Source organism: Trachinotus anak, unplaced genomic scaffold, assembly GCF_046630095.1.
Source record: "Trachinotus anak isolate AG129_WGS33_773 ecotype Australia unplaced genomic scaffold, CSIRO_AGI_Tana_v1 ptg000034l, whole genome shotgun sequence".
In the NCBI taxonomy this organism is placed as follows: Eukaryota; Metazoa; Chordata; class Actinopteri; order Carangiformes; family Carangidae; genus Trachinotus; species Trachinotus anak.
The window spans coordinates 5,629,047-5,656,748 of record NW_027273885.1 but is presented as its reverse complement, the minus strand read 5'-3'; the positions used below and the strand labels follow the sequence as shown (position 1 = coordinate 5,656,748).

The following is a 27,702-nucleotide window of genomic DNA, read 5'->3' as shown; positions in this document are numbered from 1 at the left end:
TGTGCAAACATGACTAAGGACTTTATTAACCAAATCATTTTCCCCATAATATCCACAAATAAAAGTGATCTCTTTATATATATTCACATTGTATAATTTCATAGTGTGACAAAAATTCTCTTTTTTTTTTTTTTGGATTTCCAGCCATTCCTATTAATTGTCATTTGATCAGTCGCCATGCAGTCATCAGAAAGGTTGAAAAACATTACGATTGGTCAGCATTGGCGGTCGTGTCTGGCTTCACTCTTCTTCTCCTCTATTGGCTCTTCATAGTGCTAAAAACCCCATCAGTTACCCAATCACAGATTTCATCACACTGCGACAATAAAATAAAAATAAATTAAGAAAGCAACGTTCTTCTGCAGAGCGCTCCAGAGTCCTCCTCCCTTTCCCTTCTTGTTTTTTAGATATTTTCTGTTTTTATATAATAATAATAGTAATAATAATAATGACTATAATTGTACTTGATATAAATTCAATAGTATTTTTTCTCTTTCTCAAATTTTAAATAAATCATTTTGGCAATCCTCATATGTTGTCACTTCAGAATAAAAGAATACTCAAGTAGAAAATAAAAACTGTGAGAGAAAATTCATCAGAAGAGGAGCGAGGTGTGAGAGAATGAAAAGTGTGAAAGCAACAGAGAAGAGCGACAGAGGAAAGAAAGAAAAGAGTGAAAGAAAGAAAGACAGACTCAAAGAAAAGCATCCACTTCAGACGCATGTCAGAAACGGCTCTATATACAACAATTTCTGTTGTGGAAAACTGTCCATCCTGTGCCTGTCGTCTGTCTCCTGTCCTTCCTCCTCCAGTGTGTCTGCAGAAGTCCTGTTGTCTGAAGCAGTCCGTTGTGTGTCCCAGTGTTATACCAGAGTGTAAGACTTGGCATAGGGGTTGTTGCTCTGTTTCAGGTGTCCTCTGGAGTCCAGCAGGGACTCCTGGGAGGTGCTGAGCTTGGCAGCCTGTGCTTGGGCAAGGTCTCCTGAAGAGGGGACCTCTGCCCGGACCTCACCCCGAGCCTCTCCCCTTTCCCGGACATCCCTGTGGGGGAGGGTGGAGGCAGTTCCTGGCTGCCACTGCTGCACCTCCCTGGGTGAGGGCACTTCCATGGGGGTGGGCTCCATGGGAGGTGGCCTCTTCAGGGTACGGCTCCTCTGGGGTTCCAGGCAGGTCTGGCCCATGGCTCCTCCTCCTCCTACTCCTCCCCTTGTTTCCCCTGTAGCACCAGCACCAACTCCGCTTGTTCCCGCTCCCCCTCCTCCTCCACCACCTCCTCCTCCTCCTCCACTGCTGCTGCTGCCACTGCTGCTGCTAACTCCTCCACCTCGGGCTGGCAGTGGCACACCACGGTTCAAGAGGAAGTCCATACGGAGGTAAGGCGGCAAGTGGACCAGTTCTCCCCCTGGGAGGAAACACACAGGAGAGACGCAGGGGACAATTAAGGATTAGTTAAATTACAGTGACATTATGACATGTTGCTGGTTGATAATGAAAACACTTTAAATCAGCGTTGATTGATTTATTTAGCCACTTGAAAGTGTTTATTATAGCTTTTATTGCTAAAAACAGCTGTTTACTGCTGCTGGAACAAAAAATAGTGCCATAAACCAAAACAAAGAGCTGAAAGACACTAAAATGCTCTGTAAAGCTGCGAGGAACAGAGTCAGGTGGGTTCATCACTATGAATGTCACCCTTAACATTACATATAGTCATTTGCTCTATTGTTGATATAGAAATATTGATTGGTGCAGCTTTAAATAACAGTAAATAGCAGTATTAAAAACAAAAGTATCACCATGACGATATTCACTAGAGATTCTCTGCTTGTCCCTGGAGTCCCTGCAGTTGTCTGGGATCCTCACTGTACGGTCTCTGAACAGGTCTAAGTTCTGACTTGTCTCCACAGACTCCATCATTCCTCCTCCTCTGTTAAAATTAACTGCATAGAGAGCTAAAAATCCATATTGGACTCACATTCACACTGTTAAATTTGCTCACCCCAGGTTCTCCTGGGATTATGACTGACATAACTATTATTTTAATGTAACACCAATCTTCTCCAAGTGTGAATCTATTTGAATTAATAGCTCCTGTCAGGAAAAATGTGCAGAACATGATGTAATAGGAAGCTGAATATTACAAGGTTATCTTTGCTATCATTATCAGGGCCTGATGCATATATATCTTTTCTTACTGTGATGAAGCTGAATGATGGAACTCTGTCTCCACTGCACCAGTCCGTCCTGTATATACCGCATTAATTCCTGCTTGCATTTGGCAATTCTCAAACCCTCTCTCTGAACCCTGAGAAGAAGAGGTGGGGTCTTACTTGAAAACTGCACACTTGTTAAAATGCTTGTGATCGGAGGTGTTAGATATGAAGGAGGGACAGGCAGGGAGAGACACTTTGATTCGGTTCACTGAGTTTATGGTACCTCCACTGTGATTGCATCTCTTTTACTGCTTGGATTACATATTTAACTAAGCAAATTAGCCCAATATTAAAGGGTGTTTGGTGGCCAAATCTAGTGGGCTGCACCTGAGTCTGTGTTGTTGAACGAATGCTGTAGCATTCATCCTCACATTCATCTTTGAAAGGTCCAGAGATCAACAGACATTTACAGGTGTACGATTCATCGCTGAAATCACAAATAAACGTTCTCTCTCCCACACGTGCAGACACACTCACATGTTCACAGCCCACACGTGCACACACAAATAAGTTTATACTCTATGTAGACACACACACTATATGCTTTCACTGCCAGGCTCTCAGTGTTAATGCCAGCACAGGCGAGGCTTTTTTCTGCAGATTCTGTCCAACATGTGACCTTAGAGAATGGATTTCTGGATTCACGGGGAGAATGAATAATTTACTGTGTTTTATAATAAGCCCTATTAGTGCCAGCAAAGATGATGAATGGCTAGGAGTGTTAATTGAATTAAATATAGATTTAAGTGGTTCTGTGGGAGCTCATTAGAAATGTAGTTTGAAAATTCATCAGCCTGTAAATTGCAGATCGTACAGTAATGGGACCAGAATACAACAGCAACTCTGCCAGGCCATTAATCTGTGCAAGCGTCTGATGCATCTTCAGCTGTCCAAACTGATGCATTATTCTGTATTGTGCACGTCATTCAGACACACACACACACACACACACACACACACACACACACACACACAGACCACTTATGTTTAGGCCTATCATAAGCCGAGTGCTGCCTGTAGCTCTGTAATTACCAGCACAGATGTAAAGGTTTATGTGTTTATATGTGCTGATGAACACACTGAAATGGGACATGGGGCCCAATAGATTTGCTCTTATAAAGCACAGAAGAGGAAAAGCGCAAATGAATAAACTGTGACTCTCAAAACAGTTCTGTTAGGTGAGGCAGGTCACGTGAAATGAGACGACAGAGTGAAACAGAGAGAGGGATGAGTGAGTCGCTGTCCATCTGCCTTGAACCTTTGCGATGGACCAGTGAGGTCAGCTCAGGTCAGTTAGATGTAATAGAGACAGAGGTGGGGTTGAAGCTAGGTCATTCACCAGCTGTCAGTCAAACTGGCCTCCGCACTGGGTCTGGGTTTCACCTGACTGATACTGTAATGTGCTCTACCTAGAATTTACAAGTATGGAGAGAAGTTTTTCAGTGCATCTCCTACTTTAACTAAAGATTACAAAGGGGCTATTAATTGATTAACTGTGTTGTGACTTAGACTGTATGGAAACATAGAGGAATTTTTGTACTTTTGGGCTGGGACTGCAGTTAGATCAGTCTCACCCCTTACATCATTGTAAGTACATTGTTCCCTGCCCAGCCCCAAACAGGCGATATGCAAAGTTAGCAAGTAGCTGATTAACAGCTAAATGCTGCCTCACATTTTCTTCAGGACTTGGTTAATACCAAAACAGGGACAGTTAAGATCTGTCTGGGTTAAAGAATAGGGTTCCAAATTCATGCTAATGCTATAATCAGGCAACTATTTGATGACGCATAACAACTTTATTAGGTGATATGTCAGTGTTGTGTTAACAGTTTGTTGCTCAGTCCCAGTTAAAGCTGCTTTAATGCTACATACATGACATTTTAGACAACACTGCACTTCCAACAGTTTGGGGAAGGTAACATGACAGTGTCATTTTGCACAAAGTGAGTGCCATATAGAAATAGTTGTCCTAGTTTGGTGTGGCCTGCAGGTGTCCTGACCTCAACCTCATCCGACATCTTAGGGATAAGCTGTAACTACCGCCCAACGTCGGTGGCCCACTTCACCAAAGCTCTTGTGAAAGGAGGCAAATCCCTGGACCCTGCTTCAACAACTCTAGTGGGAAGGCTTCCTATGAAATGTGTTGTTCAACCATCACATATTTGTGTTTCTTTATACTTTTGGTCATGTAGTCTGTAGTATTTAGACAGTAACAGTCAACCTTTTCATATGCAGAAACAAATTCTTACAACAAAGATGAACATTGGCGACAGCAGCAATTATAACAGCTTATTATCCTTTAAGCCCTTAAGATGTTGTGATTTAAATAATATGCAAACCCAACTGTCCCTCGTTGTGTCTGAACACTTACTAATTGGAAGAATTGCTGCAGGTTTAAGTAACTGTATGCCTCTCAGAAAACCTCGTTCTTATCATTTTACAGTCCATTGACTGTGGAGTCAGCTGAAATCTACAACGTTTGACATCTTAAAAAAGCTGAAAATGCTAATGCTCAAATGAAAATATATAATACACTTTAAGGTCTGACTCACTGATGATGCAAAAATTGTGCTTCCAATTTTCCTGCTTAAATGACACTTTTTATATGAGTGCATAAGCTGCGCAATGTCAAAATACCACTTTGTAGAAATAGTCAACAACCTACCAGGAAACTCTAGAGGCAGTGAAACAGTAACAGACACCAGAGTCTAGCACTCAGTAATGCCTGAGAGGCTGGTATTACACTAAACAGCCTCCACTGTGGCAGTAAAGTGTTGTTTTGTTCTGAGTGACAATGGCTTCAGGTTGGGTTGACAGATTGCCTTTAGTTGCCCTCTCTCCTTGGTGAACTGGTGATATGAGTCTGCCACCCTGTGCACAATCGTTCAAAACATAATGAGGCCCGAAACTTAAGAAGCAGATCTGATGGCTTCAACTCTTGTCTGGTCAAACTGAGGCTCCTGGGACAGTGTACCCTCTCTCACACACACACACACACACACACATTTCTGGTGCTAGGACAGGACACCTCCAACAACGCTCATTATCAGTGGCCCCAGACACAGTATAACATGGCAGGGGATGGAATGATGGATGCGTTGTGTACAAGTGTCAGGGAGGAGGGTGTCTTTTTAAATGCCTGTGCTTCTGTGTGTGGTCAGCAGAAAGCCAACAGGCTCTGCCAGACCTTGTAATTGATCTGCAGGGCTACTCAGAGGAGTAGAGGGTCAGGTAAGGTAAGACTACGACCTGAGAGGAGAGAGCGCCGTGGTATTAAGAAACTGCATCTCATAATCCTTGTTCATGAAAGGAGATGGGCTTGTTTAGTGTGTTAAAACTCTAAAGGTTAGAGAAAAACAAGGAGCTACTCCCACTGAAGACCTATAAAAAAAAGCCAGAACACTTCTACAGAGTCTAATGTACTACACAATGATCTGATGGGACTGTACTGTATGTAGCAGCAGTCTGAAGGTTATCAGGATGCACCCCAGGATTGAAAGATGATCAAAGTTCAAATAGAATTTGACCAAGGTGATTATCAAAAATGTGATTTTTGAGAATGAATTGGGGGTTTTTACAGACAACAAACTAATTAAAAGTGACACCAAGTAGTTACAACCTTACAATCTAAGTGACATCTTGAAAAAAAGAGATGCATTTATCCTCTACCACAACTACTGCTACTGTTGTAGTGTGTCAGGTGACCCTACACTAAAAGTGACCCTAAACTAGAAGCTACAGTAGATTTTACTCTGTGATGGGAAGTCAGGGCCGGGATCTTGAATGTTTGCAGGTCAAACACAAGGTTAAATGCGTTGTGTATATGTTTTGTGTAGTAAGTTGCATTTCCTTACCAGGTCTGTGTGCCTTGGGCACGGCCATGTTCATGACCCTGCTGACATCCTGAGGTTTGGGCGGTGAAGCGGTAAAGCGGCAGATGCCTGACTCAGACGGCGTGCTGGAAGTCAGGCTGTCGGTGTAGTCGTTGGTCCCTGCTGTCATCTGTTCGGATGAGGTGTCAGAGATGAAGCACTCGGTGATGGTGAACTTGGCGTGGCGGAGCTGCTCCTCCATCTTTGCGTGCTCATAGGCTCTGGCCAGCTCCTCGTAGGTGGAGGACGCACTCTCTGTTGATACCATGCTGCTCCGTGCCCGATCTGATGATTACAGGTTACACATTGTGAGAATTGTTGTTGTTGTAGAAATACAGCATGGAGTGCAGAACTTTTTCAAAAGCTGGCATATATACATGTGGTGTTTTTCAGTGGTTTTTGGGGTGTTTTAGTTTTATTTAATGCAGTGGAGTGATAGATATTTGGTGGCTTTAAGTTGGATTAACACCCTGGACGCTTCAGCCAAAGGTACGCCCCAAAGTTGCACTTTCAAATTAAAACACTACAGCCAAAAATGTTTTGGATTTCATAAAAGCCAATGTGCGAGTCATGCAGCCTTCACACATGACAATCTCACAAAGGCAACATGATTTCTGTCACATTCCCCAACTTTCCAAAGTAATTTAAAAAGAGGCTATGAGTCCATGGTGCTCCTGGTCAGGTGTGATGGTCACCCTCCTCCCCGCTCCACTCTACCTGTATCCTGTGAGGGGCTGACACTATAGCTGTCACTCTCCTTGTCCACAGATCCAGTGGCGCGTGGCGTGGGGAGTCTCCAGTCAGTGGTCAGGGTGTGTGAGGAGCTGGTGGGGTGTGGCCGGTTCAGAGTCCACTGGCTGGCGTAGCGGCTCCGTGCTGCGGCAGGACCGGCTTTGGCAGTGCGTCTGGCAGTGGGATCTGGTGAGGAGAGAGGGGGAAAATTGTTTGTGAAGAGAGGGAATAAACAGAAAATCTATTTTTGCTTCATCAGTTTGAGCCAAAGCTTTCTGACACAACGTTAAATAGCCCTTTAAGTCTGACTGGAAGAGTTTATTTTGATTCAACGGCTGACATTTTACATTTGTAAAATTTAAATAGATTTAGATATTTAGATCTGAACTCATTCAAGTCTAAGAGCTTCTATTCTGTGAATAAATAGATATTAATGCTTAAATCAAACAGTAAATCAGTATTTTATTCACAACCATACATCAGTGTCACTGTGTATCTGGAATTGGATAATATAATATCTTTTATGAGAACCGTGTTAGTCTCTAAGAGAATATTTCATTTCCAAATTCCTCTGTCATAATTTAATGTCATAATTTTACAGTAAAAAATGAAGCCTTTAGCAATGGCATCAAACAAACAAACAAATTCAAGCACACAGGGACACATTTGGCTCTAGCAGCTGTGGTCTAATCTTCTGATAGACAAGGACCAATTTAAGAATTTCCTCATCTTCTGTTGCAAGACAAAGTTAACAGTTGACAATATTTTGGATCATCCTTACAGTGAGAAAACACCGACACTGGGCAAAGTCTGTGTGTTGTGGTACAAATCTCTCAAAACTTTTCTCCTCTCTGTGAACACTGAACATTATCATCTCACCACTCTATACAGTAACATTATCATCAATCTAAAGCTCCAACTGTCTCCGCACAGACATATAAATAGTATCATATTCAGCCTGACCCAGACAGGCTGCTGCTGTATGCACCGCTGGGCCAAATCAGAACAAGACCCTTTAGAAACAGCCTGGATTAGATTTGTGCAGAGAAGAATGGTGCTGGTAATTGTAGTAGGTCAGACAGTAATTCCATCAGTTGGGATGGGGGGATGAAATGATGGAGGTGCTTGGCCAACAGCGGGGAGAAATAAAAAAAGGGCTGAGTCAGCAAACCGAGTCCATGCCCCAGTGTCCAGGTTAAATGAACCAATCACCTGGCTGTCTGCTCGTGTGTAGATGTATATGTGTGTGTGACTGTGTTGCATGTTGGGGCTTGTGTGTGTTTGTGTATGCGAGTGTGTGTTAGAACAGGTGTGTGACATTGTTCTGTGCATTTTATGATCCTGTATATATTATATTATATTAGATTGTGCTGTGTGTACGTGGAAAATACACCCTGATCCGTGACCATCCTGTTAATGATGGAAGACATGAATCATACCTATAAAGCATAGTTAATGGAAGAAAGCATGTTTTTTTTCTCTGGTGATATCTGGCAGATTGTTGAATGGATATTTTGTGCTATTGAGTGCAACTTCATTGTAAAATTTGCAACAAAATTTAACATTTAAGCCATTTAATTAAGAAAAGCTAAATGTCCACCTTAACTAAAACTATTACAAAAGTGAATATTAGTAGTGGCATCTGAATCTGTGTTGGAAAATACTGGGATGCAGGGTTATCCAATATTTGCACTGTCTGCACAAAAATGATTTCAGTGCATCACTAATCTGAGTGTATGTGTGTATGTGCATGTGTGCACTCAGGCTCAACCAGCCAGTTGGAGCAGGGCAATCAGGTGAGGACATGTCTACAAGAGGCAGGGAGATCGCTACTCTTCATCAGTTCTGCTTCAGTGGAGCCAGAAGCCCAGAGGTTGCTCTGCAGCTCGGCTGATGGGTCTTTGTAATCTCACTGCTGAAAGGCGGCTCACCTATTGTACTGCATGATGGCAGACTATGGTTAAGCTAAGACAAGGTGGAATAGCTATTTGCCTTCCATGTAATTCAGATACATGTGCAACTGAATGCTATTACAGTCACATGTGAAAAGATAACTATGTAGATTCAGGAGGAAAATTAGCAGTGCAAGATTCATGATGGCAGAGTAACTGAACAAACACAAAAACACCCACTTTGGCCACAAGACACCGCTTCAACAGTATGTTAATATTAGTAACGCAAGACTGGCAGTATGTTAGCAATATTAGTAGTGAAGGAAATAAATGTTGAGCACTGACGGTGGTGGGACTCACTGGTTCCAGGCCTGGCATCGGACACGTCCACCAGCGGCCCAGTGGCCTGGGACAGAGACTGGTAGTGGACTGTGTGGGTCACTGTGGAGGATTTTTGCTTATTTGTCTCCCCAAAGTCATTGTCTGTCAACAGCACAGTGGACCTGTCATCTGCGAGGCATAAAAGTAGAAAAGCAGAAAGAAACAGGATGATGTAAGTCAGGAAAGAAGAAATGACAAGAAACAACAAAAGAAAAAGAGAAAACAATTATTTCAGTTATAAGCATTAATGCATGTGAATAATGAGCACAAGGTCTCATTTTGAGTGTCTTACCGATTGTCTCCATGGTGTCCCTCTCCTCGATGAGGAGCTGGGCTCTGGGGATGTCGATATGCATCCTCAACGTCTGCTGCTGCTTGTTCACTGTGTCTGGCGTCCGCGTGTTCTTACTGAGGAGATTAATGAGGAAAATTAATTACTTTTCATCTGCGTGATTTTGCATTGTGTCGCAGAAATGCTAATTCAGTTCCATTTAGGTTGATAAGGAGCTGTAAGTAGGCAAGAGGGACAGCATATCCTGTGTGCAATATATTAGATTTTTACTGATAGGCGCTGTAACTCTGGGCTACCTTGTGATTTATGCTTGCTGCTTAAAGGAAAGCAGCAAGCATAAATTAAAATTAAGCATACATACCTCATCAGCATTTCCGCCAGGCTTTTGGCATCTGTGAAGTCAGCAAAGAGGTAGTTAATACCATAATAGTACTGTCCTGGTTCATAAGTTACAGCAGAGGAAAAACAGTACAATCACTGACAACTTCTTGAACAGAAAGGCAGTGAAAGCATGCTAAGAGAAAATGTGAGCTTGGAGGTGCTTGGCCCGAAGAGACAAACACTGAAGTCTCTTAATTACAAAATCCAAGTTTAACCTCAGATTGGTTTAAAATAGTTACACTGGTTCAGTTCTAATTAAATGACACACTGACTGTATTGCTTTTCTTTTGTCTGTGTGCTTATGGGGGTGTTGGCGCGCATGTTTGCACATTAGGCTTATAAACTGAATGTGTGTAGTAGTGCCAGGATGTGTGCATACAGTATGGATTCATGCTTAATAATATGTACAAGATACAGGACATTTTTTATTCAGATAAAGTAAATTTGGTCTTTAATAGATCCAGTATGTACAAACTAAACTAGACTCTACAACTCACCTCTGAGTCTCTTGAGCCTCTGCTCCCTCCGTCTCCTCTTTAGCACCATAAGCATGATAAAAACAAGCACGGCTACCACGAGAACAGAGGTGATGGTCACCACCATCTTCAGGCCGCTGCTGCCTGACATGTTGTCTGAGATGGGGTCTCCTGTTTTCAGCAGTGGAGGGATGGTACCTTGAAGGGAATAAATCCATTCAGACATTAGCTGTATGAGGAATTAATGATCAGACATCTGAATGTCCACCTGAATGTTGCTACTTGACTCTGCCTTTAGTCTTGTGCAGGTCTGACATAGTCTTTTCATTATAATGTTTATGTGAAACATTTGTTCAGAGCCACACTACTTTGCTCATTTTATGTAACACCAAATAATAAAGTGCAGCACCAAGATGACAATGTTGAAAAACAATGTTTCCAGCAAGTAAAGAGTAGAAGAAAACTTTTATGCAACACAGTCAAAGATTATGGAGATGAAAAATGCTTAGCAGTTAAACTTTCAACATAGATTTTCTGCATGCATGCTTTTTATGTGCAGACCTCCCTGCAATTCTTGTGAAGCCACATTTCCAATTGATTATAGCTACTTGAAAAGCAATTCTAAATGTTGTAAACACATTAGAAGAGTAAGCAGTTTAGGTGCTTTATTATATATATATGCATCGAGGAGAGGGCCAACACATAACACATAAACAGATAAACACACAAACTCCAACCCTTCGAATTTGTGAGAGTTGCCAGATGCCTGTTGTTTTCTTAAATTCACCATTAACATATATTTTCTCCTTGGTCAGAGTAGAAAAGCCTGGGGCACCAGGTTTGTTGGAGACTGAATCTGTGCTGTTAGTCTCCTGGGCTACTGCTCAGCAGCTGAGCTGAACCTCTGTCAAACTGACAATAGCATCCACACACACACACACACACACACCAAAGCACATCCACTCACATAACATCCTGACAGGCAGCTTACACATCTCAGCAAAACTCTTCAAAGAAAATTAATGAATAGTCTGAAGCACACCACAGAACTCTCACCGCATCCTATCCTTCTTCAGAGCTTATACGTTTTCTTTGTGTGTGACTGACACAAGCTGTAGCCTGTGGCAGATAAAGCTACACCAGGGCCCGTGGAGAATCTGAAGACCGTCCCAGTTTTCTTACTCAACTCAGGATACCTGTCAATTTGTTCAAAGGCTGACAAAAATGGCTGACAAAAACTGTATGATTCACAAATAATCTTAAAGCACATACTGTACTGTAGGCAGAACTGCAGAGCGGCATTTGCTGCTGAAACACTGTAGTTCCAAACTGTTGCAGTAGAGGGTGCAAAATAGTTTGCACTGTTGATGTTATGATGCTTTTGTTAATAACAACAGGAAAATGGTACTTTCAGTCTCAATCTGTGTCCAACTTTGTTTGAGGGCTTCTGTAAGCATCATCATCATAACACCTTAAGAATAATGAGATCTGATAACAAAGAACATAAAAAGAAAGAAGAACAAGACTGGCTTCAAAACCCTTTTCAATGGTCTTTACACTTGTTTCCTGTTCCATGTTAAGTTATCTGTAAACTAAATAAACTGACATGTTTGGTTTGGAGCTACGTCTTATTACATTTTGACAAATTCTTACAGAATCAGAGTCAGTATCACTCTCTACTGATACTTCTATTCTACCCTGATCCCATGATCCGTCATATCTGTGCAACTCTGAGGAAAACTGCTAAATCCAAACTCACTTCCATCAGCATTGAGAGTAGCAAAGGTGATCCTCTTTTCTGCTGAGCCGGCGCTGTTGGTGACCTTCATCTGCAGTTCGTACCAGGTTGCCTCCTGCAAGTCGTACAGGATGTAGCTCTTGGTCAGCGATGTGCGCTGGGCTGTGGTCCAGGTGGCAGAGTCCACTACTCGATACTCCAGTATGAAGGAGGTGATTGGACAGCCGCCGTTGTTCCAGCCAACCAGGTTGAGCCTGGCCCTGGTGGAGTTGATGCTGGTGAAGAGTTCATGTTCTTTGGCAAACTGGGGTTCTGAGGAGAAGGCAGACAGAAGAGTAAAGCTTAAAACTCAGAAAAATGTCAGAGTTCAAGATCACAGGTTGGCGCAAACTTTCAAAGTCAACCAGCATCATCATTTTTAAAGTTGAATGCAAGCAAAATCACTGTGAATGGATCTTTTTGCCCAGAATTTTTCTATAGTTTGTGTGTTTTAGAGGAGATTTGGGATGTGAGTTTTTTGGAGCAATGGAAATTAAATCTTGTCATGTCATCATTATAAGAGACAAACTGTAACATATGGCTGATCACAAGACTCAGATCTCACAATGTAGGTCTGTAGTGCGAGGCTCCTTACCTTTCCCATGGGTCTTAGCTTCAATTATCTCACTGATTCGCCCTGGCCCCACTGCATTCTGGGCCGTCAGGGTGAATTTGTACCAGGTTCCACACTTGAGGTTCTCCAGACGATATGAGCGCTCACTGGGGCTGATAGGGAAACTGCCCCACTGCTCACTGTTGTCTTCTGAGTACTGCAGGATGTAACCTGGGAGGAGGAGGGTGATGTAGACAAACATGGGAGGGGACAGATTTGAAATTAATTATACAGAAAATCAAATGGTAATTATGAATGGAAATGTATTTTTCATATGTATTTATCCCAATTTATCTGATTTGAATAATATGAATGGATAGCATGAAGGAGTCTGGAAAGCAAACAACCACAGACGTCATTAATCAAGGAAAACCTAAATGTTTATTGCACCTGGTAAATGCTTGCCTGTCTGCCTTTCATACAATTTTAGCTGAGCAGTAGATAACTAACCCAGGAAATCTTTTATAATCTTTTACAGCTACAAACAAGACTATAGTCATTAGTCTTAGTTTGTAATAGGGCTGCACAATGACCCAAAAGTGCAATATCCAAATCCCAGAAGCTGCAATTTTTTTGATAAATGTAAAATATTTGACAACATACCTTTATAAATGTAATATAAATGGTGCTACAGAGATGCCCCGGGCTGCAAATCACATTCTACAGATGTAAGGGAACATGCTTGTTTGGCGCAGACCCCAGTAAAAATCACATCACTATTTTCATATTTTTTTCAGTGAAAATGAAATTTAAAAAAATGACCATTCCAACTAAAACCAGTTTTAGTCCGTCAAAATTTTTGCATTATGATTTTTTTGGTGAATATCGTCTCGCCCTAGTTTGTAGGCAAGTAAGCAACATGTAGAAAGTCTTTGATCTGTTGGTGGCACTAAATGAAAAGCCAGAGATCGTCGTTAACATTGTTAAGATTCATCCTCTGGACACTGATTGTTTGTGCCAAATGTTATGGTCGTTATAAATATCCAGTTATAGTTATCAGGACATAAGTGTTGGGGTGACAGTCTGAGGACGGACTAAAAGAACCGAACAACATTGCCATCCCCAGAGCTCGCTGCAGGCCTGGCTGAACATATACAACTGTAAGCTGAAGTGTGTGTATTTTGGTGATGGATGATGCCGCAAGCAGGGAAGCAAAACAAATATCACAGGGAAGCCATCACGGACAGCTTTTATAGTGACTACAACTCCGAAGACAGGAGCTCCATGATTAGAAGCTATGATAAATCACCCCAAATAGTCTCACTGTGATTGCGCTTTCTTTAAGATGGAGCGCTTTAATCTTCCACTTAAACAGACCTAATCTTCCCTGCTGCTTTTTAATCTACCTTTCAGGACTCGGGTATTCAGCCTTACCAGCAGATAATGAGAAACAGGAACAAGAACAGGGATGTTAGACCAGAGTGAAGGAGGGTGTGACATTGGTTATCATAGGTAGCTGACTGTTTCTATATGAAGGATCATGTATGTAGTTGAAGCATATTTGTCCATGTGTACATCACCCGCAGCTGGGATGAAACTGTCCACTGTGCTGTTTCAAGTTAATTTGTTTTATGTGTTTTTGTGTGTGTGTGTGTGTGTGTGTGTGTGTGTGTGTGTGTGTGTGTGTGTGTGTGTGTGTGGGGGGGGGGGGGGGGGGGGGGGGGGTGTCTGTCACACTCACCTCTGATGGAGCTCCCTCCGTTGTCTCCAGGTATCCATGACAATGTGATTGATGTGGTGGTAGTCTTGGTAACTGTGAGGCGTGGCTGGTCAGGAGGAACTGTGGATATGAGGTGAAACAAAAATTTCATTGCACGGTTTGTATGAAACTTTCTCAGTTTCCAAGTCAAGATTCAAACTCCAGTCTGTAAAAGCGATATGGTACCAACTTCTGACCACACTCTTGGCCGAACTTTTCTTTTTACCTAAACATTTGGCAACTACAAGAAAAGACTGGTGCTACTGTTGTGCTTAAGAGGTCTGGTGGCCAAGAAAGATATTAAAAACCTATATAGCATTTGCCCATGAAATTTATCAAGCCTGTGTATTATATTGTTATACCTAAGAGCTGTTCAGCTTCCAAGCACAGATACTGAATAACTTGTATTAATGTGACTGTGCTCATTGTGATGAAGTAATAGATCATCCAGTGCACCATTGTGGCTTGTGTTTTTAATAGTTTTTGGACCATGATGGAATTTTATTACATGGGGGCAGAAAATATATCAGGCTTTGGCAGTGTAAAGTGTAAGGTAAGTAAATTGTTGGTTTGGTCTCTTCAGGGAGTTATTCTTAATAAAACAAAAAAAAAAAAACGCCAGATTAACCTTTAAACTCTGTAGGTGTTTCTCCTTAATTTAGGCTTTAAAAAAATAGTTTTATTATTTATATAATGTAGTTTAAAAGCTTTGGGACTCCCATTGACATATTTGAGTCTTGTTTTATGTTTTGAATCACTGTGTAGTATCTTTACATCAACAACTTGCCTTGGACCTGCAGGTTAAGTGTGATCTCATCAGACCCCCAGTTGTTGCTGGCCACACAGCTGTAGTTGCCAGAATCCTCTGCTTTCACTGTGCGGATGATGAAGCTGCCATTGCCATGGACACTACGACGACCATCCACCAGGACAGGAGTGGGAGTCCCATTAGTGCTGGAGAAAACAAGAAAATAATCTAAGACACTTCTACAAAAAAAAAAAAAAATGCACTATGTTTCATGACATGCCTGAAAGTGTGATATTCTATCTGTGCTGAGCAGCAGCTCTTGTTTCTTTGTGTGTAACTTACTTTCCTTTGAGCCACTTGATGGTAGGGGGAGGGTCTCCAACAGCCTTGCATGGTAAAACTATGTCTTTCATCCAGGGAGTGGTGACTGTCCCATTGAAGGTCAGAATCCTGGCTGGCGCTAAAAACACACAAGCACTTAACTTATTGTGGTGCTCTGAATAGATGAAGCTTTTGTTAACAATGTAAGACGCAGGATTACAAATCCATTTAAATGTCTCCTTGGAAAAATATGGCTTATGCATCAGTGTATGAGATATACCCTTGTTATCTCGATATTTTTTAGTTGCCTAGTGATTTATCTATATACATCTCTATCAAATGCAATATCTGATGCATCTGTCTAATTAAATAGTTAACTGATGATAAAGTGTAGGAAAACAATGTAAATATAAAAAAAAAAAAAAAATGACAGGACATTGATTTTGATGATGTACCTTTGGCCAGAGGCTCCACCGTAATTTTCTCACTGTTGTTGCCATGACCAGCAGCTGTCACAGCCACCACCCAGATACTGTACTGTCTGTTCCGAGCCAAGTTTGGGATCCTGTAGAAATATGCATCTGGAGACGCCTCAAACTCACTCATCACCTGTAAAGTGGAGAGAGAGGAAAGATTAATGTATCATTGGGAAGTATCTTGGGAAGTAGAGTGCGGAAACGCAGTTGTGACCCTTCATAAACATACAACTGGTTTAATTCAAATCATCATGTAGAAGCATGGGTGCACATATTTTCAGCATTGTAGATATTAACCTTAAATAGCGTGACTGTACCATGTTTTAATATTAGCATTATCAGTGATCATAATCCCTGGACCGGTTCTGGGAAACTGAGAAGGAAATTAGAAAAAAACCCACTGACAATCTTGTGGTATACAAATGCTATTACCATCGGATGCAGGTTAGAGCAGAAGACGATGTATTTCCTGATGATCCCATTGAGTTTGAGTGGAGGCAGCCAGGAGACAAACACCACTGAGCTGCTGGAGGCTGCAGCCTTTACCCCCGCTGGAGGACCAGGAACTAAGGAAGGAGAAAGCACAGCAGGATGCCGGGGGGGGGGGGGGCCATAAACATACTATAGACTACACAGTACGTTGTGAGTCATGGTGAAGAAAAGCATCAATACTGTAATTAAAAAATGTTTTATAATCTTGATAAGATTATGACAAAATAGGTTCTTATGTTCTTGTCCTCCATGCTGCAGCAGCACCACACACCCTTGTCTGCACTGAACAGTTTTCATTCAGTGTCTTTGAGTAGGAACTAAACTGCGTTGAATTGTGATATACTGTATGGTGCTGTTTCTCATACCATCCTCTTTGGTGCGCACGTAGATCTGTTCACTGCGGACACCATCTCCAGCGTTGGTGAAGGCTAAGACCTGGATGCTGTAGTTGGTGTACTTCTCCAATCCTTCCAGCTCCAGAGACGGCTGATTGGTGGTCACATTCCTGATGTCTCCCAGTTCTGACACAAGAGGAGAGATAAAAAATGATACACACTCTGTAATGGTACGGCGCAGCTTACGCTGATAATTATGAATAGTACGACCATTCCAGTTCATACAGCGTTGTAAAGTTATGAAAATACTGATTCCCCATGATAAAAGCTAAAATTTAACTACAGTCTTCTGAGAAAATCACCTTAAATGTTCTGATTGTACAGCTTAGATAATGTATGTCGAGCACTCCACTGCTTAATAACGTTGTTTCAGTCCAATAAAACAGGTATTATGGGATTCTACTTTTCATTTTTGCTCAGTTTTTGACTCTCCTCGCCTCCATCCTCCATCCTTCTTATATACTGTCACTCAGAGCTGAGGCAATGGGCCTGGCTGGAGATATTGCATTGTGAATTATTGATGTAGACCAGCCAGACTGCAGGCTGGATCGCTGCGATAAAGCATGGTATACATTCAAGGGAAAAACACAACAACCACAAATACTCCCTCTGTGTAATGCAGACTTTTTATACCTATTGTTGATCAGCGTAAAAAAACATCTCATCTCATACTGCAATTTGCCACAAATGGTATGTAAATCGTTTAGGGTTAGGGTTAGGGTTTCAATTTTGTTAGCATTATCAAATTTTGTAAACCATCTGATAAAATAATTTGCATTTGAAAATCACACTGGTAGTGTTTTGTAAACCTCAAATAGGATGGGTGAAATATACACCACACGGAGTAGTGTCTCAGCTACAACTGTGCCTTACTCAGGTCTGCTGCTGTTGGTGATTTATTAGGAAATAACTGCTTACATCTAAAAAGTCTGAAAAACATTACATGAAGGAAGGAAAAAAACACACACACACACAAGCACAACACATCTTGAATTATTCACATTCCACCACCTCTACAACGCACCAGCACGTCACAGTATGACAATACCACAGCCTCCCCTAGTGGATGAACCATAACAACAAGCAATAACAATGAAAAACAAAAGACATCATGAAAGACAACACAGTTGATTTTAGGTATTGGCTTAATTAGCAAATCCACTGCACTGATTGATAAATCATATTAGTGTCTGGATGTGTGGATGTTACCTCCATCAGGCAGGTTGGCCCAGTAGATGACTCTGTAGCCCTGCAGGTTTCCATTGAGAGCCTCTCTGGGCAGCGGCATCCAGGACAGTGAGATGACCTCCGGAGATTTGGCCACAGCCAGAACATTTTCAGGAGGCCGAGACGGCACTACCAGAGACACAGGGTAAATGCATTGGAGTTGAAGCTTTCTGAGTGACGGTACAAGCAATTGTTAGGCCAAATGCCTTCATGTAGATGATTTCTTTAGTACCCAAGAACATTAGTTAAGATATATGAACAATAAAATATCAGTTATACTGATTTTCTTCTGTTATGAAAGAACTCTTAATGAAAAATTGTGTTTAATTCTTAAAAGGTTGAATGTTTTTATCAACAATTGATGACATCCTGAAACTCCCTAATGATTATTGTAAGTGAAAAGATCCTAAAAACTGGATATATTCATATTATCAAATGTAAATATTATTACAGTCCCTACACCACATACTAACAGTATTCAATGAGTTTGTTTGAAACATTTGGTGTTTGAATGAGGAAGTATAATTTAATTCAAGAAATTTTTCAAAAAAGAAAAACAAAACAAAAACAACAACAATAAACCAATACATTTTATTTTTTCTATATGAATAAAGGGCAGTGTTTTTAGAGACACAGAAATATATGATGTAGTTAAAAAAATGTCCACTAGGAGGTAGCCTTTTCCCAGGGTTGACCACATCTAAAAGTCCAGGGTGGGATGTGTGTGGGGTCAAATCTGGCTCAAAATGCAATGCCTTTACTTACCATCCTCAAGGGTTTTGGTGACCACCTGCTGTGAGGATGGCCCAGTGCCTGCACGGTTTGCAGCTTGCACCACCACACTGTACTGAGTGAACTTCTTCAGGTTGTCCAGCAAGATGCTCTCCGTGGTGTCTCCTGTTGTGTCTACACTGATGATGGTGAACTGGTGGCTCCCACCTGGGCTGTACTCCCTGTAGCCCACCTGGTAGCCCCGGATCACACCGTTCTGCAGGTGCTTCTGAGGAGGCTGCAAAATGAGAAAATGGTTAGAAGACCATAACTCATAACCCAAGGTTGTCCTAATGCTAGACATGTGTTAACCACATTTATTTGGCTGCTTTAGTCACTTTTTTACCCCAAATTAGTTTAAATATATGTGGTTGCTACTCATCTTGTAATACACATAAAATAATTTAAAAAGCAAATAGAAGAAAAGTAATATCTGGTCATCTATCTCTTAGCTCATAATATGACACGTGGACCGCACCTTCCAGGAAACTTTGATGCTCTGCGGGGAGGTGGGCTCCAGGATGACATCTTGTGGAGGGCCATCAGGAGCTGTAAATGAGGCACATCATTCACCATTATTACATGCCTGTGTTTAAATTAGGGAGACGATCTACCATGGAGGGCAAATTATGTTTGATCACTAGATGGTGCTGTTGAGTTAAGAATGCATTTTCCTTCATGCTCTTGCTCATTTATACACCTTCCAGTTTCCACCTCAACTTAATAATCATTTCTGAAAAAAACTTGTAACATCATCAACTTTAACCTTTAAAATAACGTGTGAAATTATATGTGTTTTATTTAATTTGAAGTTTATGACTTTATTTTAGCAATGAATCCGATAAAATGGGCCATTTTAATGTGCTGCTATGCCTGTGGGGGGATCATTATGAGCAATAGAAGATAAGTGAAGACTGATAGAGCTGACTAATAGCAGGAGTGTACTGATCTGTTTCCCCAGATATAAAAGATGATGGCCTCCACTTAAAACAACGATTAAATTATTTCATACAAGATGACTCAACAGGTTTGAGGGCCAGGAGGAAATGGACACTATACCCGAGGAGTTTCATTCCAAAACAGCATTTGGTCAAATAGTCAATTCTCTGAAGAGAGTTAAAGTTTTAAATTTCATGATGATGGCAATGTTATATACTTTAATAGACATATTAAAGTTTCATTTTCATTTATATTTTGGGAAAATTAATTTCAGCCATAGTTTGACTTCTTACCCCCTCTGAATCAAATGAGTTAAAACTGATTATATGTATGTAAAATACCATGGTGGTGAGGTTTCCACAGGACTTGTTATCATGCTCATGAAAAGCTCACAAACCTGCTTCATCTGTAGTGATGGTGAGCTCGTTGCTAGGATTGCTGTTGCCGATGATATTCTTGGCGACCATGCGGATGTTGTAAGTGGAGGAAGGGTGAAGGTCAATAATAGTGGCCTGGTTGAGCTGCGGTGACACATCTTTGGTTACCTGGGCTGATAGCCAAGAAGCTGGAAGAAAGATAGAGAGAGGGTGGATAAGATGTCAGCACTGAATAACAATATTTCTCCTTTCTTTCGTAGTTACTCTGTAGCCACATTTCAGTATTTCTTTAACTGAATCTGTGCTTCTCAAATTTGTGTCTACCTGATTTGTTCTTGCACTCAATATCATATCCTGTGATGGGGCTGTTGCCATCGAAACCCATGGTCCAGCGGAGAGCAATGGTTCGATCTTTGACCTCCCGGATCTCCACCTCTGGAGGGTCAGGTGGTTCTGAGGCAAGACAGGAACACAGCAGAGTGTGTGAGAAACAGGCAAAGACAGTGGGACAAAGTGGTTCTGGTGTGCTGGTCCTGAAATAGAACTGGGTGGTGGGCAGACCAGACAGATGTATCGGTTTTATTCTGTCTGTGATTTCCCAAGTGAGAGATTATGGATAAATCTGCCAAGAGCAGAAGCAACACTGTGTAGTAATTAAATTAATAAATGAATGAATTAAATAATAAATGACGGAAAGCTTTACTGCCTCCTGAGTGGATTCTGTCTTCTTCTAAACACATCCACTGAACAAGAAGCTCCTACCATGAGCTGAGCTGAGGGGGAGCTTACCTTGCACTGTCAGCTGTATGATGCCTCGGTCCTCGCCGAAGGAGTTGATGGCATGACAGGAGAAGAACCCCGAGTCCTCACGAACTGTGGGCATAATCTGAACAGACACACACACCACATGCAGATCTTTCAGGTGGTCAGAGAATCACACTATCAGTTAGAAATCTACAATTATGTTTCATCCCAAGTGATTTTTTAACAGGGAGGATGGGCACTGTATTCAACTTTAATGTTTTTATCCTTTACTTAGAGATAAAGCAGATGGAGAGAGAGAGAGAGAGAGAGAGAGAGAGAGAAACCTCCATCCTAAACCCTGTGGGACACTTAACTACTCAATTATCTCAAGGCACATATTCCTTGCAATCTTACAATAATGCCCTACACATGTACGAGTTCACACTGTGTTTTAATCACCATTAAATTTAACCAGAAGGGAGCTCTTTAATATTTCATGCTCTACTTGAATATTTTGTGAATGTATTTAAAGAAGACTTTTCTCTGCCCTTTCTCCTTTATTCTCCCTCTCTCTCTCTGCTTTCCATCTGTCTGAGCAGATAAAAACGACTGAAGGCTGGTGATCGCCCCCAAAATTAGATTCAAAGGGCATTTGATTTGCAGTGAAACTGAGCACCCACCACCAGCGTAGAGATGACCTCGTCGGCCACTTCTTTGACGGTGACCACGTATCGGCTGGTCTCAGGGTTGATGATGCGTTCTTCTTTCTCCCAGCGCACCATGATGGGCTTCTCTCCGTGAGCTATGCAGCTCATCCTCTTCTCCTCGCCCTGCGTGGCCAGAGTGGTGTTGGGGTAGGAGGTGATCATGGCTGGTACTGGAATTAATAAAAAACTGATAAACATGTGGATCTCTTATACATTTTGCGCACATATGCTGTGCATAAAGACATGGAATTTAAGCATTCTCTAACTGTATTTCTTGTGCTTTACTGAGTAAGACTCCCTTTCTCTGTTATTCCAACAATTATGACAACTATTGAAACACTCCAGGGACCATTATGAAGTCATGTTTGAGTCTACTTGTCTCCTGCAATACTTTGAGATTGAAACAGAGCACTTCAGGTAACTCTGTACCTGCTTTGATAACGACAGCGAACAGTAACGTGCTGCTTTCTGAGGATGAGGCGGAAGAACAGAAGAAGAAAGTGGTGACTCCTGACTGAACTCCCATCGGTCTGAGCACGGAGCCGGTCTGGCTCTATGCCGTAACCACACACCAGGCTCATTAGGAACACATTTAGCCCACGTGTGAGATGGTGTGTGTGTGTGTGTGTGTGTGCGCGTGCATTGAGCAGAGCTGTGCACATCTCTCACTCAGGCTACACAAAGTCTGTACTCACACTCTCACTAGTCTCATACTCACACTTTCTTTCATTCTTGTCCTTTTCTCTCCACTTGCATGAATCTGTCTCCTGATTATAACACTCACAGAGACTTTCAGGTGCTATTCACAGTATAATGATCTCTAACGTGTGAAGCTCCTGAATTGGATTATACCATATTAACTTCTGCGGTTCTGAAAGGAATGAATGAATATGCTAATCTTTATCAGTATGGACATTATGGACACCATCTTAATTATTATAACAGACCATATAATGCAGGTAAAACAATTCAAATGTTCTGTGCTGGCTGAGTATTAGTATAATGAAATTTGCAGAATAAATGATCATTGGTATCTATTCAAAGCTGCACACAAGAAATGCAACGTCAGTCTGCTGTGTCCAAAACAGAAGTCCAGTTCTTCTGCAACTAAAGATAATAATTATTATCATTTATTCTACTGATTTTTCTGCTGGTTTTCTGATTAATTGCATAATTTTATCTATCCATATTTGTTGTTTCATCTATAAAATGTTAGAATACAATGAAATACATCTATCACAGTCTTTTCATTTTCTGTTGAGTGACTAATTAGATGGACCAGATATTTATTTTCTGTGGGGTAAACACGGTGTAGTGAATGCTGTGTCACTGAAAAGGACAGTAATGGCAGCTACATGTGGCAGATACCAGTGCAGCAGTGGTTGGAGGCCTTCTCCTCCAAGAAAAGATGCAATATGTGTGCTTGAGTCACTGTGTGAATGTCTGCACACTCCTGAAAAATGTGTCTGCGTGCATGTGTATCACTGTTTTACTGTGAGTGCATATGTATGAAAGTGTGTGTATGAGAGCGGCTGTGTCTGGGGGAGCTAAGTGGGCGAGCACAGAGAGCAGAAAAGACTTGTGCTCATGACACATCTCAGCCACACTACACGATGGAGGAGAGAGAGAGAGCATGTACCCCTGCAGCGCTAGCTATGATCCCTCTCTCTCTCCCTTGCTCGCTCGCTCCATCTCCCTCCTCAGGCTCCCACCAGGACAGTGATGATTTAATGATGAGAGAGACCACTTTGATTATTCATACACAGCAGACAAGTCCGCTGGCCGTGCTGCCGCCTCACACAGACACACTTGCATTCGAACATATACAGGCATGCACGAACAACGAAACGCACACACCCACTGCACATTCAGAAATACACAAATAAAAACAAATATAGAGATACTGGCCTTGCACACATCTACTATGCAAGTGCAGACACGCTGACAAGATTAAAAATCATAGGGATGCACATGCACAAACAAATGCCAACAAAAACTGCAATGACACACAAACAAGGTTTGGAAACACACACATTTCCCTACGAATACAGTATTCCTCTGAGTCACACAGTGTTTGCAGATAACTTTGCAATCATTTGTTTTGGCTTCACACAGGCACCAGACTGGGAGGGTTCATACTAAGAGAGCCAGGAAGGTTAAATCATCACGTCAATTAAAGTTCTTGAAATTATAATGAATCATTTATTATACTGTACTTGTGTGAATGGCAATTTTCAACATGACTAAGAGTCTCCAGCTCTGTGAGGCTGCACTTTGATGTAAACAGAAACATTAGCATGCTAACAATAACAATATTAAAAGGCTGATGTTGAGCCAGTATAAAGGTTACCTTGTTCAAAATCTCAGTTTAGTGTGTGTAACATGCTTATTAGTCCTAAACACAATGTACAGAGAACTGCAGGTATGTGGTCATAAATCCAAGAATTTACAAATTTGGATCCAATGATGGCACTCGACAAAAAAGTTAAAGGATCACCAAGATTATTATAATTTATTTGAATTTCTCCTGAGGGGAACATGCACAGTCGCAATCCATCCAATACTTGTCGAGACATTTAACTAGAGGGATTCATCATCTGGGCACCATGAATGTCTCTACAAAATATCATGCCAGTCCATCCAACACTTGATGAGATAAAACTGTTTCATCACAGACATTAAATTTCTTTGTGCTGTCACCAGTATTTCTGCGATAAGCTAAAAGTCGCCAATGATTTCGGCCATGCTGCTGTATCAGTCGGGATCAAATTTGTACACTAAAATCTAATTTGTACACTAAAATCAAGAGAGTTAACAAGCATGCACTCACACAAACACAAATCCCTCTAGCACCCCCCCCCCCACAGACACACACAAACGGGTACACACAAACACACACAGACTCCTTCAACATGTTTCTCTGTCTTTTTTCTCACAGTACATCTCCTTCTTGGAAGCAGCCAACAAAAATCAAAAGGGGGAGCTACTTGCATGTGTTTGTGTTCATGTATGCCTGTGCATGTGGGCCTATGTGCTTGTGGGTCTGTGTGTGCGTGTGTGCGCGTGCACTCTCAACCCCCACCCACCCCCGACATGATGGAATGTGTCAGACTTGGGACTGGCAACGTTTAAACCTCATTTCTTATTCACCCGCAGCCCGTCCCTCTCCCTCGCTCCCCACACCATCATCCCCTTTCCCACTGCCCCCGCGCAGGAAATCGCTGATTTATTTTGCATAGCAACTATGAATTTTAAGTGAGTCCTATTAAAAGAGTCTCCTCAGCCCTTCTCTAAATGTTATTGCTCCTTAACAGGGGCTATTTTCTCCATCTAAATCTGAGGCCTTGGCAGTGCACGTTAACATCGATTAAGCTTGTGTTTGCTCATTGAAAGACCTCAAGAAAGGGTGCACAATGGCAGCACACAAGGCTGTGTGTGTTTGTGTGTGCATGCTTTTGTATGATGTCATATGCGCATGAAAATATTCGCCATTTATGTTTGTATAAGCAAATATATATGTGTGTTTGCACAGTATGTTCCTGTTTATGAATACATATATATATGAGTACATCTTTTTGCATTAGGAGAAGTTTCAATCTTTCTGTGACCTTGTATGTGTAAGTGTGTGTGTTTGTGAGTGTGTGTGTACCTATTTGTGGGAATGACGCATGTGAGGTAGACTGCAGTATCGAAAATGTTCTACAATCTTCACCAATCTTGGTTGTGCTTCAGTGGCCCGAGCTGAGGTGAGGCCACTTCCTCCTCATCTCATCTCTATGCATCTACCGTGCAGCTCTTGCAGGGCCCCAGGCTAAACCTATTCTTTTTGATAGCCCATAATTGCTCGGTTGATGTATATTTTTTAATATCCAGTGATATTACAGGGGCCTGGTAATAAAACATGGGAGGGTAGAGGAGAAAGTGTGAATGGGAATAGGGGAGACAAGGGAGAACGAGAAAGCGGAGGGTGTAGAGAAGGAGGAAAGAGAGGGAACAAAGACAGCAGGGTGCAGATAGAAAGAGAGGGAGGTGTAACATGGGGCAAGAAAGGTGGATTCTGTCACTGAACAGTGCAGAGGAGGCTTCATTCTTTTAAAGATGCATATTCAGAGGGGAGAAAACAGGCTAAATGCTGGATCATAAAATAAGAGCACCATTTGTATCAACAGTGGCTTGACAACAGTTTTATATAGAAACTGGAGCTTCTTAATACCAAAATACCTCAGTGGTGAAGTGGTGTAAGCACTTACAAATGAAAGTAGAACTAAAACAATCAGGAATCCAAAAGCAAAGAAGTGGTGCAATGATTAGACAACTGCCTCTCAGGGGAGGGGTGCTGTGAGGATATAATCCTTTTCTTTGTCATGTACAATGTACTCAGTGATGAATTGATTAATCAAGAAAATAAACAACAACTGATCATCAATCATTACTTGAGTTATGCTTGAATTCTGCTTGAACACAGCATAGACATACAAATACAACCAGGCTGATTTCTTTAGACTGAGGAGCACCTTACTGTTTATTGTATTAATGTTTTTTTAATTGAGTTGCTCTGTAACATTTCACACATTACAAAGATCTTCAGTTATCTGAAGCACAAAAAGGATTCTGCTATCATGAAGGCAGAACAATTCTCCTCCGTCACTTTACAGGATTCACTGTCATTTGGACAGAGGACTAACATCAAAGGATGCACAGAGACACGCAGAGGAACAGTGCAGACTGATGTGCAATGATTAAAAAATATGATGTATTACTCTAATATTCATCTGGGATTAAAACAATTTTGTTAGCGGTATGATTGAATGTAGCTAAAAAAATGATCTGAAAATGGTAAATAAATGTATGTTTTGTTGTAGTAATGGGGGATTTAGACACTCTGAGGATACACACAGCTGCCAGCAGATAAACAAGGGTATAAAATGAAACAAATAATGTGTTATTTATCTTTTTAATCATTGCTGGAAATGTTAGAAACAAAGACAGCCAGAGAGTGCAAATAAAACAGAGAAACATGCAGACTGCTCTTCCCTTGAGCCCATTCGACGGCTTCTAATTGAAGTATTGACGGATTTAAATGAAGCAGAAATGCAGTCAAGAGTTCCAGCATCTAATACCATACACACACACACACGTGAACGCACAAACAACCAAACAATCACGACATGTGCAAGCAGAATGTAGACAATACACCATGCAAGGATAAACAAATGAAAACAGACATGTGACTGCAAACACATATGTAAGTAATGAAATGTACCTACAGTATGTATAATAACAAACAAACTGGGTGTTAAAAATGAAGAGAAATGCGTAATTATACACAAACACACACACATAGGTCACACTAAGCTACAGAGATGATGGCGAACACGAGCCACAGTAATGGTCTCCCTTTTTCAAACCACTCATGCGAATAAGGACATTTCTACAGAAAAGCATCTTGAGCGTACGAGTACAGATTGGGGTTTAAAGGGCATGAAATGTGACCGGTTGATGAGTGACAAGCCAGCGACTGAGCCAGCATGTAATGTCTGAGCAGCCAATGGCAGCAGAGGAAGGACAGCGCAGTGTATTATCATAGGCCCAAAGACCTTACAGCTGTTTCCTGTAATGTGAATTATTCTAACTATGAAGATGACAATGTCAATGCTAACTGAATCATGAATGACTTAGAGGTTTTAAATGACACTGCAGTAAATGGACAGAGCGTGAAAAGAAAATCATTCTAATGATGTCATGTAGACACTGACAATCTGCCAGAGGTCAAAAAATACACCAATGATACATTTGGTGTATTTTTTGAATATTGATATTGTCATCGGCATCAAACAACCAGGTGTAAAATGTGAACAACGTTTGGCATGCAGTCCCGCCATGTGTGTTAGCTGTTTTAGTAGTCAGTTGTTTTCTGGAGATTAGACATGTCACCAGATCACTCAAAGGCTTGAAGTGAAGATTTGCAAGATCACTGTGCCAAAAAAAACCAAAAAACTAAAAGACTGCATTTGCATACAGAAAATAAGTATAGAATGAACTTAATTTAATGAATAGATAACAGTAATATGAAACTGTCTGTATGTATTATCCCACTTTGCTTACTTACTTATGTACATAACCATGTTCAACTTGTAGTAAGATAAAAATATATTTTAATGAAAACTGACTCATACT

At 41.3% G+C, this 27,702-nt stretch overlaps 1 protein-coding gene across 3 annotated transcripts in view; it reads right to left on the bottom strand.

The window, feature by feature from the left end:
• The window catches only part of dscamb (Down syndrome cell adhesion molecule b), a 122,914-nt gene continuing 95,212 nt past the window's right edge, over nt 1–27,702 (bottom strand). For 2 of the 3 annotated variants that reach the window (XM_071471737.1, XM_071471741.1), the window contains 22 exons: nt 21,499–21,695; nt 20,864–20,960; nt 20,399–20,527; nt 20,095–20,262; nt 19,237–19,307; nt 18,753–18,996; nt 17,970–18,116; nt 16,731–16,886; nt 16,306–16,439; nt 15,853–16,006; nt 15,419–15,536; nt 15,116–15,282; nt 14,311–14,409; nt 12,612–12,800; nt 11,999–12,289; nt 10,261–10,437; nt 9,744–9,774; nt 9,383–9,498; nt 9,055–9,219; nt 6,803–7,003; nt 6,068–6,370; nt 1–1,402 (listed from right to left, as the gene is read on the bottom strand). In XM_071471737.1, the coding sequence (XP_071327838.1) occupies nt 864–1,402; nt 6,068–6,370; nt 6,803–7,003; nt 9,055–9,219; nt 9,383–9,498; nt 9,744–9,774; nt 10,261–10,437; nt 11,999–12,289; nt 12,612–12,800; nt 14,311–14,409; nt 15,116–15,282; nt 15,419–15,536; nt 15,853–16,006; nt 16,306–16,439; nt 16,731–16,886; nt 17,970–18,116; nt 18,753–18,996; nt 19,237–19,307; nt 20,095–20,262; nt 20,399–20,527; nt 20,864–20,960; nt 21,499–21,695 (3,893 nt within the window). In that variant the 3' untranslated portion in view covers nt 1–863. The remainder of the gene's footprint in view (nt 1,403–6,067; nt 6,371–6,802; nt 7,004–9,054; nt 9,220–9,382; nt 9,499–9,743; nt 9,775–10,260; nt 10,438–11,998; nt 12,290–12,611; nt 12,801–14,310; nt 14,410–15,115; nt 15,283–15,418; nt 15,537–15,852; nt 16,007–16,305; nt 16,440–16,730; nt 16,887–17,969; nt 18,117–18,752; nt 18,997–19,236; nt 19,308–20,094; nt 20,263–20,398; nt 20,528–20,863; nt 20,961–21,498; nt 21,696–27,702) is intronic. The other variant, XM_071471738.1, reaches the window with a different exon arrangement.